The sequence below is a fragment of the Balaenoptera borealis genome (genome assembly GCF_965194805.1).
Source record: "Balaenoptera borealis genome assembly, chromosome: 16".
Classification (NCBI taxonomy): Eukaryota; Metazoa; Chordata; class Mammalia; order Artiodactyla; family Balaenopteridae; genus Balaenoptera; species Balaenoptera borealis.
In genome coordinates, this window is record NC_138872.1 from 35,917,360 (window position 1) to 35,935,758 (window position 18,399).

At 38.9% G+C, this 18,399-nt stretch overlaps 1 protein-coding gene across 7 annotated transcripts in view; it reads left to right on the forward strand.

Annotated features, from left to right (window-relative positions):
* PLCB1 (phospholipase C beta 1) overlaps nucleotides 1-18,399 on the forward strand; it is a 690,420-nt gene that overhangs the window by 235,393 nt on the left and 436,628 nt on the right. For 6 of the 7 annotated variants that reach the window (XM_082358993.1, XM_082358995.1, XM_082358996.1 and 3 more), the window contains one exon: nucleotides 8,233-8,301. The exons of the other annotated variant lie outside the window; for it this stretch is intronic. In XM_082358993.1, the coding sequence (XP_082215119.1) occupies nucleotides 8,233-8,301 (69 nt within the window). The remainder of the gene's footprint in view (nucleotides 1-8,232; nucleotides 8,302-18,399) is intronic. 7 annotated transcript variants of the gene reach the window in all.

The window sequence follows — 18,399 nt, forward strand, 5'->3', positions numbered from 1 at the left end:
ATGTTGATGCTGAGCCTGTTGGCCCAGGGACCACATTTTAAGAGCCACTGGTCTAGGGAAATGAAAGAATTTAAGTCATATAAGCAGATAAGTGATATGCTCAAATATTACAGTAGGAGAAGATTAAGAGACTAGAAGCAGCTTGCACTACCAGATAAAAAAAACTTGGCTGGCTGTTCAGCCATAGGGAAATAGGTGTAGACCAGAAATAACATTTTAGATGATTTAAGGAGAAAGTCTGGCTATGTTTAAATTATCTGGACTTTTCAAGCGGAAATAGCTTGTTTGCCTGATTAATTGATATCATTTCCATATTTCTTTTCAAGAGACCTTTTATGGAGATTGGATTTTATGCTCACCCAAAATATCCACAAAGATAGTTTTCCACATTTACGACACTATTTGCCAAATGATGAATGCTGTTTCTAGTTAATCTGATTAGACTGAAATCAGGACTTTTGCTGAGCACAGGCATAATAGAAAAATGTGACAATGCAATCTTTATCACCGTAATACAATTAAAAAACAAACTCTGAGTGTTTAACAAATGCAATATCATTATTTGTCCATAAAAATGCCATGAATCCCTCCATGAGATGCCTGTTAATAAATACAAACTAGGAAAATAAAACATTGGTCATCAACTTTCATTATACTTCTGAATTTATCTTTAGCATATGTATAGATCTTCCATGTTGATTATAGAGTATTTTTTCTCAGTTTTTAAAACGATAACCAAATAAGTTTAAAATAAACCCAGTTACTATTATTATAAATCTCCCCAGTTTTTCATTTATCATTTTAAAAAATTGCTAAAAGATATTTTCTGAAGTAATATGGTCTAGAAACTTTTCCTTCTGCAATCGTACGTGCATGGAGTTATAAATGTATCATTATAAACATACATGTTGTTAGAATTAAGTTTTATTAACATTATATCTTAATAAAAGGTTTGGTGCTATGGGCATAATTTTATGTTCAGCTGCGTTACTTTCAACTTAAGCAACTTTTTAATATTAGATGAATATATAAAAGTTTCTCAGGGCGCTAAAGAAGGAAGTAAGAAGGAGGAAATTTGGCTATTGTATAACCAGGAGCTGAACTGTCTTGCTGGTTATGTGCAAAGGAAAAGTTAAGTAGATATTTGCCAATACACTTCACATTGCCTTGTGGGGACCCAGCCTCACAGCCTCTTAAAATTACTGTTACATTCTATTTATCATGATATTTTTTTTCTTGTACATGAACAAAGAAATGTTTTTTTCTATTTGTATCACTCAGTTAATATTCATGCTATTTTATTAATACTGAAAAAAAATTCTTTAGCAAAAAAATCGGTCGGGGGGAATATGAATTCTTTTCCTATCCTGTACTCAGTCTCAGTGATCTTGATCAATGGATATATTTTTCTCTGGGACTCAGTTTCCTCATCTGTGATCTCCCCCAGTTCCCAAAGTCTGTGGTTCCATTACAGTAATTGTTTCCTGTTGGACATATTCAAAAAAGATGATAGCGTTGCAGTCATTTTTATACTGGGAAGAGTGCCAACATATGTAAAGTCATTTACGTTCTAATTAAATGCATTAGAACATGGAAACAATGGGGGTAGTGTATTAGTTACCTATCGCTGCATAACAAATGACCACAAACTTAGTGGCTTGAAACAACACACATTTATTATCTCACAGTTTCAAGTGGGTTAGGGTCTCACCTGCCTAGGTTCTCACAGGCTGCAGTGAAGGTGTCTACTGGGCTGTGTTCTATGGAGCTGGAGTTCCTCCTGCAAACTCATTCATGTTGTTGCCACAGTTCAGTTCCTTGTCACCATAGTACTGAGGACCTTAGCTCTTACAGGACTTCCCTTTTCATAGACAATACAGGACAGAGCCAACACGTAAGCATCTCTGCTGCTTTGAGTCTCTCACTGCTGGATCTCTTTTTAAAGACTCAGCCAGGATATCTCTCTTTCAGTTAAATTTAAGTCATCTGTTCAGAGACTTCAATGACACCTGCAAGATGCCTTCACATTTGCCATATAAGGTTACATAATCATGAGAGGAATAGTCTATCTCATTTGCTATACTCTGTTGGCTAGAAGCAAGTTGCAGGTCCTGACCGCACTAAGCGGGAGGGGATTGCACAGAGGCGTGGATGTCAGGGGCAGGAGTCATGATGGTCAGCTTGGAATTCGGCTTGCTACAGGTGGGCAAAATGTTGGATTCCTGATGCAGTTGTTTAACTGACTAGCAATTGTCACTGAAGGTGTCCGTCAATTCTCTCATCTGCAAAGGGGAGGAATATAATACTCACGACAGTGGTGCTGCCAAGACTGATGAGATAATATGGACGAATTACCTTACAATTCTTGGTACGTGGTTGGTTCTCTATTGTTAATAGTTAAAAGTATTATTGCTGTTGTTATTATTAATTATATTATTTGACTTTGCCTCTTTTAGTGATAGGAACCTTTTATCTCATTACAGTAATTTTTCAGTTATATTTTATTGGCTCAAACTGTCAATAGTTACAGCTCATAACACATGAACTAGTTCATTGCTTTTTCTCCATTTCAAATATTAATCTTATTGATATTTCACATTTAACTGTGACATTAAAAGTAAAACCAATTTCCTCTACAAGTTGCCCCTTACTTTGTTCTCTTATTTTGTTTTATGAACTATCTCTGGAGTACTAGATTTTCATATCATGTTTTGTTTGTTTCTTTGTTTGCATTCTGTGCTTTTCTTCTAGATGCTTTCTTTACCTATCCATTTTTGGCTTTTCTACTGGGGTCTTTTCCCTTTCACTTAGAATGGGAACTATTACAAGAATAAGGATTTACATGTACGCAGGACTCCCTGCTTGCTAAGTGGAGATCTCAGTTTAATATCTCAGTTGATTGAACAGCAGCCCACTGGGAAAGGTATTGCTGGCGTTGGCATCTCTGTTTGACAGATAAGGATTCAAGGCACAGACATCTGTGGTAACCGGCTTAATAATGCATAGGTTACAAATGATAATTCTGAGAGACAACTTAAGTGTTTTGCCGTCTAGTTCTATGAAATTTGCACCATATTAAACCTAGAATTTTTTAAAATAAAGAAATCCAGATGTATCAACTTTCTTTTTTCTCTGCTGCGTTGGTATTGATGACCTGGGCATCTCATTTCCTTGGATGTTTCCTACTCTGAGTCTCCATTGCAGACTGGGAAAAAAAGAGAAAAATCGAGGCTAGGGAACAAAGACAACAAGAGACCAGGTGAAACAGGGTGCAAGGATTTTTTGAGAGGTATACTAAATACATATTCACTCCCTCAGAAGTGGAATCAAGTTAAGGAACAAAGAGTCTATTTTATCTGCTTCTCTTTAAAATAAAACACTTCATTAACTGACTCTAAAGTTGTTTTATTTAAACATTGGACATTTAAACATGTAATAAAACATATTAATGTCTTCTACTTCAGGGAAATCGAGGTTGAACAACTTAATGAATATACCACATGGGGAGGTATACATACCCAGCCATTAATATCTTCCCTATGTAGTGTTTATGACTGTAATCGCTGCTCTGATTATATATTGTGTGAACTTGAAGCACATTATTATACTGGGTGACAAATGGAATTTGGTGACAATGCACAGAAACTGGTATTCTGGAAGAGAGTTGAGTTTTAAATTGTATTCTTTCTTGAGTTTTCAGTGCATTTCATGGATCATCTACTTCACAGTGTGTTGGTGGCTGATGGATTGAAATCCTTCTGCTAAATAGTAAACATCAGAGACAATTTTGTCTTCCCTTAGCTCATCTGTCTCAATTTTCTCATCACTCATTCAAAGTATCAAAAGTAAATCTTTGATTACTGTTAATTCACTTTTGTCCATACTGACCTAGAGAGAAGGCACATCCGTCAACACTTCAGGGCATGTATCGGGGGTCCTAGGAATGTGGTCTCCAAGCTTTGCAGGGGCCATTGTGGGCCTTGGAAATAACAGGGGTCTGTTAGTTCATTCTTCCTTTGCTGATCCAGGTAGCCCACAGGCCTTTGGGCACCCCAACACCCTTTCCTTGTTGGATGGGCTTAGAGGCAAGAGAAAACAAATTTCCTCCTTTCACTCTTCTAAATGTCTCTAATGTTATGAAGTGTAACACAAAAGATATATAGTGTAGCATTTTCAACAAAAATAAAACAATTTCAATGATTGCTTGAATTTCTGAGCAGAGGCATTTATTCTACAGAGTAAAATTTAATGCTAAGGACACATTAGAATAGGAGTTAGTGGCATTTGTCATTCGACAGTTTATGTTTAATAAGTCAAATCTGAGCCTAGGTTATTCACCATTAGGCACACTTTTGCATTCAGTAGGTGTAAAATTTTTATTTGACAGTTCCCTATATAAAGAAATGACTGTTTTAAGTTTGTCATACAACATAAGTAGTGTATAGTTTTATCAATCATGTTCATCTAAAAAGCCTTATAATAACAACCCTATGAATGAGTACATCAGTGCTTTTCAGTATGCTCCATGGACCAGTGGCAACAGCATCACCTGAGAGGTGCAGATCCTCAGGTCTGCCCCAGTCCCGCTGAACCAGAAACTCTGATGGATGGTGCTCAGCCAATCTATGTTTTAACAGGTGTTCTAGGTGACTCCAACGCAGCCTTTGAGAACCACTGATATAGAAAGTGTTATCATACTCATTTTATAGATGATACAATTAATGCTAAGTGTGGTCTGATAATTGGCCCAATACATGACTAGTTAATTTTAGGGCCCTTCCTCCAACCCAGGTTTTCCACTTAAAAATCATGGGGCCTCCCTTTCTTAAAGAAAAGAGTAAAGGCATAGTAAATCCCATAAACTGGAAAACAGTAACTCTTAAATGAATTGAGAAAGGGACCATTTTCCTGCTTTCTCATCATGAAAGTGGGATGTTAAAACTATTAACACAAGAAAATTAACCTAGAAAAGTTTTAATGACACAAGTAACATTTTTGTGGTCCCATGCATTGAGTTCCTCATTTTCTTTTTAGTGGAGGAGCGAATAGCATGTAGTTAAATCCCAGAGGGGTGGCTGTTGCGTGTTAATAGAAGTGGGAGACTATTTTAATCATGGCTTTCTAACCGAATGAGTCCGTGGATAGATTTCCACTTGGGTCTTTCCTATGCCACATTACCCACGCTGAGAGTGCCCTGCGGTGGTTTTCCTGCACGCACAATTTTACATGTGCTCCAGAGTCGCTGTGGTATCAGAATGAAACCCTAGGGCAGCTGGCGCTAACTACCCCCCTGTGACTTGGGAAATGAATGTTTCCTCTTGAGCTGAAAGTAGAAAACAGCGTTCATGATCTGTAATAGAAAAGTCTATAGAATGCTGCCTGCTAAGGTCTATTTCCTTGTGAACTCAATTTGGGCTTTGTGTGTAAAAACAAATAAGTAAAGTTTAAGTCTATTGTTTATTCAACTGGAATTTCCTTGAATACAAAATGTTATACAATTAGGTAAATGTACCGTGTATGTGTGCGTGATTTTTATTCTGCATATATATAAAACATCATGCCACGTTTATGGAACAGTGCATCAAACCATCAAACATACATGTCAGTGTTTTACGAATAATTACAAAGAGGACGTGCAGATAATGACTGCTAAGTTCAGAAGTGACTGATAACTCTCCATGCGCTTCTGCTGTGTGTCCAGAGTGACTTGTTTTCTGCCCAGGACTCCGGACTGTGCATTTGTAACTGCTGTTTCCTCTCCCTGGAACCCTCCCCACCAAACACGCAGAATTATAAGGCTGGCAAACTCCTTTTCCTCCTCGTGCATCAGCTGAAAAGATGCCATAGCCCTTTGTAGTCCACGTCTGCAGTGCACTTTGAAATGTCTCCTTTACAGTATAATCATTGGCTTTGTGCATGAGCTCTTTGTATCTTGAGATATCATTCCTCAGTACCTAGCCTGTACCTAACACATTGCAGCATTCAATAAGTAATGCTCGACTGAATTAATGACTGGTATTTCCACTTGGATAAAGCCCTCAAGCCAGCATCTCCAAAATGCAGTATCATTTTGCCCAAACTTCCAAGTCCCAGCAAGGAAACTGGAACCCCTAGAGCTGTAGATGCCTCCTGTCTTTCCTTTAGTCAATTCTACCTCCGTATCATCTTTGTCCCTAATACCTCTACCCTCATTTGGTCTCCTGTCTCTCAACACTCCACTCAGTTCTGGTCTTCTAGATTAAGCTTCTTCAAGCTTGGTTCTCTTCCTGTTTCTTCTCTTTCAACAAATGTTTTGGCTGCCATTACCATGGAGATGAAGAAACCTGGGCCAAATGCTCCACCTCCTCATGTCTGAATGCTTTGTATGCATTTGCCTAAGTGAGGCCTTGAGTCCAGCAGTTGATACCACTGGTTTCTAACACTCACTAGGTGACCTTTGATATTGTGGATGGTGTGTCCTTGGGGGAACCATGGCACCCATTACTCTGTCTTGCAAGATCCTTGCTGGGTTGCTACCTATCACACCCCAGGGTTTGGGAGGGTTTCCACAGAGTCATGAACAATAGAGAATGGGTTAAGGAATTCACTAAAATGGGGGAAAGCAAACTTACAAGACCAGTGTGAGCAAAAGAAGAGAAGGCACTGTTTCCTGTCCTCCCTGCAGCCCACGGAGAGGTGTGTGGGGCCACGTGTTCTATTGGACCTGCTGTGTGGTTTGCACCCCAGTGGAGAGATTCCATCTCATCTTTGACCCTTATCATGCTGCAATCATGAAATCAACCTTAGGCTCAGGAAAATAGACCATTTTGCACCAAACATTTGGAATCAGGGGCAGCTGTTTGAAGGAATTGTCTGGGAACCCGTGGTGCCAGTCCTTGTAGATGTTGGGGCCTATGACAAATTACAGCCACTCCTGTCCAGATGCAGTTCCTCCTGCTGGGAGAAGGGGGTAGATGCCTGAATCCCACTGGCTCTTTGTCTAGAAAACAGGTTGGATGGCTCTGCTTATTGCACCACAGTCTCATCTGGCTGGTGGCAGAGTTCACCGTACAACTTGGTGACGTGTGTGTCCCAAATTTCATGGCTCAGTGCCCTTAGCCAGACTTTCAGGGTTTCCATCCTTTTGCCCAAATCCCTTTCTGGTCTCATCTCCCATGATTTTTCTTCATATGTTCTGTGCCCCAGCAATGGAATTCTGAATGTCGGCCATGTGGATCCCCTCCCCCACTGCCATTGTGCCTTCCCTTGTGGTCTTCCTCACTCTTGGATGCCCCCTTATCCCCCTCTGCCTCCCACCCGCTTCCCATGCATTATTCTCCTGCTCCGAGCACTAAGGGCCATGAAGACCTCAAGGTTCTGCCCGAACTTCTGGTCCTCTCTTGTCTGGATATTTGCTCATGTGGTACACTCCAGCTGGGTGAGCCCCTTCCCTCCCCACTTCTCTTCTCTGTGCTCCACAGACTTTTTTCTGACCCTCTCAGGGAAAAATGATCTTTCCTCTGTTGACCGCACCCCCCACCCCAGCAGTTAACTTTAAAGTTGGCATTAGCATGCTCTCCCTTGTCTTATGCATATACTTTACTCCACAGGTCCATCCAGAGAAGCTGCCATATCTTATGTGTCTTGTACCCTAGAGTAACTTGCATGTTATAGGTGTTCAATAATATATAATGAATAAATGAAAAGATCAGGGCATAAGGGATGTGTGCAAAAGGCTGGGGTGCAGGTAGGGGAGGCAGGTCTGCGTCTTTACCTTGGCCAGGTGGGCTGGGTATCCTGTGAGCTGAGGGGAGCACCTCCTTCCACTTCCCCGTCCTAATCCCCCACCCCACTCACAAATCCTCACCTACACTCAGAGTGACTCAGGATTATTTTTCAACAAGGGAACAGGAAGGCCTGATTCATCATGACTTAGGAATGGCTTGTAGGATAGACTGGGGACCCAAACCACACACAATATGCATTTCAAAATGTATTATGATATATATATATATATATATATATATATATATATATATATATAAAACTGAAGAACTAGCAGTTAGCTATCTTTTTGTTTCCATTCCAATTCGATTGATAGGCAATGCAAGTAAGAGGAAAAATATCCCAACAGCAGAGAAATTTTCAGGCAAGTCTTAAGATAATATTATTTTTTAAAGTGTTTTCAATGCTATAAAACACAGAAAAAAGATCTGTGTGTATGCTTAACGATTTCACATTTTTGCCTTCCAGGAGACGGAGCTGTTAGATCTCAGCCTTGTCAAAGATGCCAGATGTGGGAAACACGCCAAGGCTCCCAAGGTAGGAAGTGGAGTGTAGTACGCACACCAGATGCTGCCTTGATTATTTAGCTGTGTCCTGGTATCAATTAATTGCCCCAGTTAAAAGTTTCTCTGTTGTAGATGTTATAAAACGCAATAAAACAGCCAGTCCTTTCAGAGACCAGTATGCTCTAAACACTACCATTTTTGTTAAAAGACGGAAACAACGAGCAAATATGGAGGCAGTTGGACATGGGGATTGCTTTATGCCCTCGAATCTTATTTTTGTTTTGGGAAAAAAAAAAAAAAACAGTGCCAAAGTTACTGGGTAATTCTAAATATTAAAAACGTGCTTAAAAGTCTTTGAAAAATTCCTTGAGCCTCGTAAGCGTACGTAAACTAACCTTTTAGACAGATAAACAAGACCCTTTAGCTCAAATGCTTTGCAGTTGGAATCATTCCATCCATGAAGCCAGGGGGTGTCAAATCTTTCTGCAAATGTTCCTAGTGAACACCCGCAGACTTTGGGATCAGTTATGTGGAATGTCAACTAGCTTGGGTTTGAAAAACTTACTGAAGAAATATCTAAAGCAGTGTTTGCAGTTTATTTAGTTTTGGAAGATGGTTTAAAAATGTTGAATATGGGACTTCCCTGGCTGTCCAGTGGTTAAGACTCTGTGCTTCCACTGCAGGGGCCATGGGTTCATTCCCTGGTCAGGGAACTAAGATCCTGCCTGCCATGCGGTGCGGTCAAAAAAAATTATTGAATAAAACATACATATATTTTAAAAATTTAGATTATCTGGTAGGGTATAGTAGCAAGATGTGTTGACTTGCCATCAAAGTGGGAAACTACTCTTTACTCTATTTAAATTTTAGTACTTTAAAGACTTCTTTTGTAGCACAGAGAGAATATTGGCAAATAGGGAAGTACAGGTGCCATTCAGGGACTCTTGCCTCCTTCCATAATTGATATAAAACTAGCCATTTTCTATTTGAGTATCTACCTGCAACTTTTGTTTTATTCCTTAAAAGTCAAAACACTTTCTTTGACATCAAAAATTAGCTGTTGCTGTGGAGATGCAGGAAGGGAAAAAGTCACCTACAATGATTATTCTTCAGATACCTAACAGCGCAGTAGTTGCTGGCAAATTTTGTCATAGAGCAAACAGGCAAATACTGCTTTTATTGCTGAAGGGGTTAAGATGATCTACAGGAAAATGTGGAAAATGAAAAGAGAGAAAAATCAGAATTATTTTCAAGAAGGTTTCTATAAGTGTTTCATGTGAAAATGGCCCATTATTTACATTCATCTCGTAGTAATACAATGGTATTTCAATGGTTTGGTCTTTCGGTTTTGTATCAAGCTTATCATCATTAATGCTTTGTTGATGATTCAAAATTGTTCAATTTGCAGGGTAGAAAACAAATTTTTTTCTTCTTCTCTCAACAACATTTCAGCCAGGTTTCATGTAAGTCTGTTATTGATAGTTCCGAGAACTGTATTGATAACAGTTATAAAGTTTGTCTTTCAACGCAAGTTTATTGGCCTAACTTGAAGTTTCATTGTCAATATTGGTTAAAGACAGTTGCCTACCCTCTATCAGACCCCCTTTGTTTCTGGGCTTAGGGAATTCAAGTCAATTCTTCTGGCACATGGAGACTTTCTTTCAGGCTTGACTCTTTTATTGCAGCCCACAGCCTGCTTATCAGTTATGTGTTTCATTTATGTACGTGGTTTGATAAATGTCTATTGAATGATGAGAAATGAACAGAACTAGGGTGTGTACTCTGCTCAGTTGATAAACCACTATTAGATTCTAAAAGGCTTCTACTGAGGACAGATTTCAACACTCAGAATGCTCTGGCTCTTACTGTTTTTTCCACTAAGATTTGCTTTCTTTGTGGATTATCCACATGCTTGGCTTTTTTTCACTTCCTATTCCCTGCTGGGGTTCAAGCACCTCAATCTATTTTAATATTTTCAAAGCTGGGTTCTGTCACATGTTACCTGTGTGAAATTCCTGAGACTTCTTCCTCACTGGCTAAATAGTGATAATACTAATACTAATACTACTACTAATGCTACTAATAATAAATGACTACTTCATATCATTGCTGTAAGGATTAAATAAAATAATTCATTGGCAAAGATTTAGCAGAGAAGTTCTCAAATTTAAGAGCTTGTAGAATTACCTGGAGAGCTTTAAAAAAAGGCTGATCCTTGTTGTCTACTTCCAGAGATGCTACAAGAATCTAATTAAATGTGCAGTGTGGCATCAGGGTTTTGAAAAGTAAATTTGCCACAAAATTTGAACACTGCTGCCTGAACTCATCACCACTATATAATAAGCAACCATTAAGTAGTAGCCACTGTTGTTGGTATTATCATCATTATTTTTGTATTTATTATTATTAAAATTACAATTCAGATTTGCAGGAAGTCAGATTCATTTCACTCAACTTGGAAAAGTTGATGTTATAAAGAGAGATTGGAGCAGGGGCTTGGCTGAAAGGGGCTTGGTGGATGGACAGGCAAGAAAGAAGTAGGTATTAATACCAGTTCTAAAATCTTTAAGTTGCAAAAGAAAACCTTGGCTTGAACTGGATAAATAAAAAGATAATTTATTAAAAAATGATTGGAATGTATTGAACAATTCAGTGGAATTTCTGGGTTTAGGTGAAGTCGCATTCAGCTGCTCAAAAAAATGTCACCAAAGAATAGGTGCCTCTTTCTTTCACCAAACTGGCTTCCAAGGTGCTGGAAGGGATTCCCTTTCCATCCTCAGGGTCCCCGTGGTGGCCACCTCTGCACACCATCCCTGGCAGCTCCCAGCTTCCCATGTGGCAGCAGTTCTATGTGGCCGGGACCAAAAGAGAAGCTAGTTTTCTCCAGAGTATTCCAGAATGATTGCAGCATAGCCACCTAATAGAAGGGGACATATGGACCGGAGGAGGAAAACTAAATAAGAGGGGACCATTATGTTGGCTAGAACAGAAGCAGCAGGACAATTACAAAGTGTAAAGACACCAACCAGTATGGAGTGAGAAAAGCTTGGAAACTTAGGACAAGAAGGCAATGTAATACGAAGACAGATTGAGTGGAAGACTTTCTGCGGGGGCTTATAGATCTGAGAGGAAGGCAGAACATGTGTGGAGCAGATACTATTTATCAAAATACCCAGGCACCCTGAAAATATTTATCTGTGTATTCATATTATTTTTGTTTTTCACAGCATCTCATTATATAAAAATTCACAATCTAGTTGAAGATGAACTGTTTTCTATGCCTGCTGTGATTTGAAATAACATTCATAGGACATGAAAAAGCTTCTATGTGTTGCCCCGTTAATGAATTTTAAATGTAGACTCCCAACACAATGCATACGATTCCAGATCTGCTTTTCTGTACACAGCTTTTGTTCAAGTTATCAGTTTTGAAATTTCTCACTGGAGAAATTGGGAGATTTTTATCCAAAAGGAAAAATCACACTAAAAAAATCTTATCCTTTGAAATCTAAAATGTATTTATGTTTCCTTTCTTGCTCTCTCCTTTGTCTCCCCTTCCACCTTCCCTACCTTGCCACTGCCCCTCCCACCCCCAGGTTTATGAAGCACATGTAAAGAGAAAGGTTCTGTGTTATATACGTCTTGTCTATGCCATATACACATGCTCTCTGGATCTTCATTTCAAAAGGATCTTTGCTTTTTAAAGGAGTGTTTATCACTGTGGTTTCTGATCTGTTAGTGGCATAGCATTAATAAAATGAATTAGGCCTAACTAGAATGAAAAATATCAGTGTCTTGTGCAGAGCAAGTTTTCTGATACTTTTTTTTGTGTGCGTGAGTGTATGTTCTAGAACACAACAAGAAGTGTATTTTTTCTATAGGCTATCCCAGAAAGTTTTCAGAAATGCTGCTGAAAAATATAGTTTCTTTATCTTCAGGATTCTTAGGAATTATTTCATCCTTAGGAATGTTGAAAAGTAGATGGGACTAGGAAAGTGGAGATGTGGTTTTGGGTACCCACTCTGCCATTAACGAGCTTAAGTTGTTCTTTCTATCTGTGCCTCTACTTCCTCATCTATGAAATGGGTGTCGGGGAAGCACATGATTTTAGGTGTGTAAGTCTTGTTAAGTATTGATTCCAACTTTTAAGGGCAGTTAATCAAGCCAAGGCACTCCATCTTACAGACTATAAAACTGATATCCAGCAGGTTTACATAACCTAAAACTTCTTATTTTTGTCATAGCAAATCAGGTGAACTTAAGAAAAAAAGTCAGGTAACATTTGAACCAAGATAAGGTCTTATGCAAACAAAAAGAAAAGAAAAGAAGAAAGACATGTCAAATTTTGCACGTGTCTTCTTGAAAGCAGTTCTAGGATTGCTTTGGACTCCTGAGGGAGTAATACCACAGTTACAGAGGCCCTCCCAGGTTTAGTCCATGAAAACGATGTGCCGCCTGTATTCAAGTCTCCATATGCATGCAGCAGTATCACTGAAAAATATGTCTATGGTAGTACTTTCAAGCTGTATTTTGTGCAAAGAAAACTGCTTCTTTTGCTTAACTGACAATTACCTAGTTCCTCCTATCGGTAAAAGGCAGTGTATTTCAAGTGTGTGATATTAATTTGAACACAGATACCTTGCATATATCCAGGTCACAATTAAATTCTAGGTGGTACAGGTACTCCCTACTTTTCGAAAGTTCACTTTACACCACTTCATTTTTTTTGAAAGGCCTACATTAGTATGTATTTTAGCTAAATGAAAGAAACCTGAAGAGGATTTTCACTTTTACAAAACATAGCGAAAAGCAGAAAAATAGCATTCAGTTTTTGTTTGCGGCTGAGGAGCGCTTATAGAGGTAAGCCTTGAGCGGGGCACCGCCAAGCTCCTTCCCTGGGAACTGTACTCAGCATCTCAGCATCAAGCCACCCCAGCTTTGTGCTGTGTCTGTGAGCATCTGTGCTTTATCTCAGTTTATTTTGTGCCTCCCTTAGCAAGATGTGTCCTAAGGTAATTGATTCTTCACTTTATGCCATTTCAGCTTGTGAAAACTTTCACAGGGATGCTCTACTTTTCGATAATGGGGGAAATCTGTATATAATATCACCACAATCACATAAGGTAGATTAGAGTAAAACTAAATTTAAAAAGCTGATCAGGTTTTGTTTTCCTAATCCTTATATAAAAATGATGGCTTTTCAATTTCATTATTGTTTTGACAAATGGACATTGAGTACCTGTTTCTGCCAGGCACTGTTCTGGGCACTAGGAAAACAGCAATGAACAAAAAAGACAAATAACTCTGTTCTCATATTGCATTCCTTTTCGGAGTAGGGAAGAGGTGGTAGTGGTAAACTGGCTTTCAATAAAAGAGAAAGAAAGAAAAAGAAAGGAAGGAAGGAAGGAAGGGAGGGAGAGGAGAAAGAAGGAAGGAAGGAAGGAAGAAAGGGAGGGAGGGGAGAAAGAAGGAAGGAAGGAAGGGAGGGAGGGAAGGAAGGAAGAAGGGAAGGAGGGAAGGAAGGAAGGAGGGAAGGAAGGAAAGGAGATGGAGGGAAGGAAGAAAGGAGGGAAGGAGGGAAGGAAATCCCTGATTTGTTGTGTTTCCTGGTTTCCTTTGGGTGAATATTCCGAACCTGATGGGTTTCAAACCACACTCTGACATCACCGAGAGTTGGAAAGCAGTGTACACCACAGCCTTCAGCCCTGTGAGCAGGCTCTCTCCAGCACCCCTCTGGGTGAGGGAAACAGATAACTGATAAGTCCCACGGAGACAAATAAAGCAAGGACAGGAGACCATAGGCCATGAGTGATAAAGAGGCTTCTTGTTTTATTGAGCCCTAGTGGAGTAAGCTCTCTTGATAAGATGAGATCGTATAAGCAGAGACATGAATTAAGAGAAGGAGAAGCATTCCAGGCAGAGAGGGCACAGCAAGAGCAAAGGCCCTGAGGTAGGAACAAGCTTGGCATATTTGAAGACCAAATATGAGGCCAGTGTGGCTACAGTGGAGTGCAGCAAAGAAAGATGAAAGTCAGAGAGGCGGCTGAGGGCCACATTATTTTGGGCTTCATAGGCCATGCTAATGATTTTGGCTTTTCCTCTGAGAGACATGGGAAAGGATCTGAATGTTCTGAGCAGAGGAGAGACAAAGATCTGACCTAGCTTTTAAAAGCATCACTGGCCACAGCCTTGAGAACAGACCACAGAGGACAAAGAAAAAAGCAGGGAGACCAAATAAATGGCTGTTGCAAATATCCTGGTCAGTGTTGATGATGATTTTTGACCAAAAGGTGTAGAAAAACACCAAAATCTGAATATGTTTTAAAGGCAGAACCACAGGATTTGTCAATGCATTGGATGGGAAGTACGGGGAAAAGAAAGGATTCAAGAACAAGTCTGAGTGCTTTGACCTGGGAAAGTGGGAGAACTGAGTTGCCATATCCTGAGATGGGAAGGAAGAAGCACATTTAAACAGAAAAATTCAGTTTGGTTTTTGGATATTTAAAGTTTGAGATGCCTATTAGACTTCTACCTGATATATTTGGATCTACAAATCTGGAGGTCAGGGGAAATGTTGGCCATGGAGTTATAAATAACTTTGATTCTTTAAAGCTCAAAGCCAAGGGAGGTCTCCTAAGGAACGTAGGTGTCCAAGAAAGTTCTGATATCTAAACCCTGGGACCTCCAGCATTTAGACTTTGAGGAGATGAGGAGGAACCAATAAAAGAGACTGAGACTGGTATATTCCCCCAAAGTATGGAAAGCAGGTACCTTAAAGATACTTGTATACCCGTGTTCATAGTAACAATACTTACAGTGACCAAAAGGTGAAAAAACCCAAATGTTAATCTGTAGATGAATGGATGTACAAAATGTACTAGATACATACAATGGAATATTATTCAGCCTTAAAAATGAATGAAATTTTAACACAAGCTACAACATGGATAAACCTAGGAGAAAGTATGCTAAGTGAAATAAGCCAGACACAAAATGGCAAACATTATGTGATTCCACTTATATGAGGCAGCTAGAGTAGTCAAATCCATAGAGCAGAAAGGAGAATGGCGGTTTCCAGGGGCTGGGGGGAGGGGGGAGGGGGAGTTACTGTTTACTGGGGACAGAGTTTCAGTTTGAGACGATGAAAGACTCTGCAGATAAATGGTGGTAATATTGCACAACAACCTAAATTTACTTAATGTCACTAAACTGCATCACTTGACAACCATTAAAATGATAAATTGTATGGTATATATATTTTGCCACAAAAAAAAAAAAAAAAAAAAGAAAGACTGAGAAGGAACAGCCAGTGAGGAGGGAGGAGAATCAGAAGAGAGCATATCTTGGACACCTAAAAAAGTATTTCAAGAAGGAGGGAGTTGTCATTTGGATAAAATGGTGGAATTTCCTTCTAGTCCTTTTTTTTTTTTCACTTTTACATACCTGTAACTTTATTGAAGTTACCATTTTATATATGCTTTAAATGTTTTCCCTATATCAATAGCATCAAATAGGTTATTTATTTAAGGGCTGTCAAATCTTCATAGCTCATCATAGGATCTGGATGCCAATATGTAAATCTCATAATGAGCTGTTATTGGATGTTATACAACAGTGGTTTCAATGACTCATCCATGAGTACTGGAGTTGTGCTTTATTTACTGTCCCCCTTTGCTGATTATAAGCTATTTCCCTGACTTTGAACAGATTTCACCATTGTGTGAAGCCGCAGTCATAAAATTTGGTGTAGATGTTTGAGGTTTACTAAAGAATAAGAAAACCCTTTATACAACAAAATAAAGGTTTCTCTCTCCTTCCACTCAGTTGCTGAGGAGATTTACCTTCAGCCCATAATCTTGGTGCCAACTGTTTCTTAATTTACCTGATATGGTGCAATAGCTGATTTGGGGGGTGTGGGGTGTGCATTTTTTTGGGTCATTTTGTTTACATAAATGTTTATTTACATATTTACAAAATGGAGAAAAATAGGGCTAAAAATCCACAGAATTATCAATGTGTGTGTAATGGTTTTGACAACTATTCACATTTATCTCCAGATGTAAATTATATGGCATAGTTCCTTTTTCATGTTCATTAAATTCCATAGATGTCAGTGGTTTCCTTGGAAACAAAAACCTTTATATAACTAGTTGGAGATTTGATAGCAGAAATATCAGGATGCTGAGGGGGTTAAGGAATGGTTCTCTTAGTAGATCTTTGCATTTAAAACTCTTCTGTCTTTTCCACCTGCCCCTCAACCTCATGGCTGTTCAATAGTGAACAAAAGAAGATTTTTAAAGCTACCATTAAAGTATAGAATACCTTCTCTAACGGTTAAAAACTTTTAACTTTTTTATAAGCAATCACAGCTAAGCTAAGTCTTGTCTGGGATGTTGATATAAATTCCCAAATTTGAGAAGGCGTTGGATTGTCTCTTATCAACAATTAAATTTGAGCATTTGAGTGATGCCACCATTACTCAGTATATATATATGTGTGTGTGTCCATCTGTAAATTATGGTGAACTAAATATGTGTATGGCTGAATAAAGATTCCATTTTGCTTTTAATAATAGCAAGCATCTGCCTTAGTATCTACTGCCACAGACTTCAAAAGGCACCTGAAGAGTTGTGGAAGGGGAAGGGGGAGGCCACAGTTCTGGCAAAGGTGAATAGTAGGTGAAAGACATGGCAGCTAAGAGCATTCTCACGATGGACCCCTTGTTGAAGACAGGATTAGTTCCATGCGTTAACTAAACCCCAGGTCCTTTCAGAAGGTTCTGACTCATTCTATCATTGCTTCTATCTGGTGTAATTTCAATCTAAATCCAATCTGTGTTACATACAATGGTACAGAGTTGCATTTTGGAAACATTTCTCAATTTTAGTTCTTTTGAATGAAATAATACGCCACCTTGTGGATATACTTGATATTAATTTCTTAAGTTAATTCAAAATAGTGAACTGCTCTCTAAGCCAGGGTTTTCAAACTTTGGTTCTAATATAGAGATATGAGAGGCACCGGAGGAGTTTTTAAAATCTCAATGTCCAGGCCACATCCATATCAATTAAATCAAAATGTCTGATGTGGAGTTTAAGCATCAATTTTTTCTTTAAAGCTCCCCAGCGATTCCTGTGTTTAACCAAGTCTGAGAACCATTGCTCTCAGTAAAACGAATATCAGCTTAAATGGATGTTTCTCTTTTTAAAATAAGGACTTTATGCAGTAAGGCATTAAGAACTTTCCTACAACATTCTCTTGTCAAAAGGACTACTTTTCAGTCTAGTCTTCCTTCAACTTGCCCAGCTATACTTAATATAATAAGTGTGCCATAGTACTTGTATGAGAGTTTTCTAGCTGCCATAACGAAGTACCAAAGACAGCATGACTTAAACAACAGAAATTTATATTCTCATCATTCTGGAGGTTTGAAGTCTGAGATCAGGTGTTGGCAGGCTTGGTTTCTTCTGAAGCCTCTCTCCTTGGCTTGTAGATGGCTGTCTTTTTCCTTTGTCTTCACATGGCCCTCCCTCTATACCTATCTGTGTCCTGGTTTCCTCTTCTTATAAGGACCCCAGTCACATTGGACTAGGGTCCACCCTAATTACCTCATTTTAACATAATTAACTCTTTAAAGACTTTATCCTCAAATATAATCACACTCTGGCAGGGGCGGTTAGGGATTCAACATATGAATATGGGTGGGGGTAGCACAACTCAGCCCATAACAGTATTTTCTCACTACATTACAAAGGATTATTTCACAATAGATCTAATATAAATAAGTCGATTTTTTTCTTTTTAATCAATAGTCAAAGTGGATATAAATGTGTAGCTGGAATCATTTCAGAAATAGACATTATTTATTGCTTTTACAGAGGGCCTTTATTGCAGCTTATGTTGTTTTTGTTTCATCAGCACATTCATACCCATTCTTCTATACCCCAGACCCCCAATAAGTGTCTTTGCACATCTAAGTGCCTAATACAGTGTAGTCATTATGTGTACAAGCTTTTGGGTCAGATGCCCAAGCCTCAAAGCCAATTACTAGCTATATAACCCAGGAGGTTATTCCATATCTCTGAGATTTAGTTGCTCCATTTGAATTATGGAAATAATCTCTATGTTT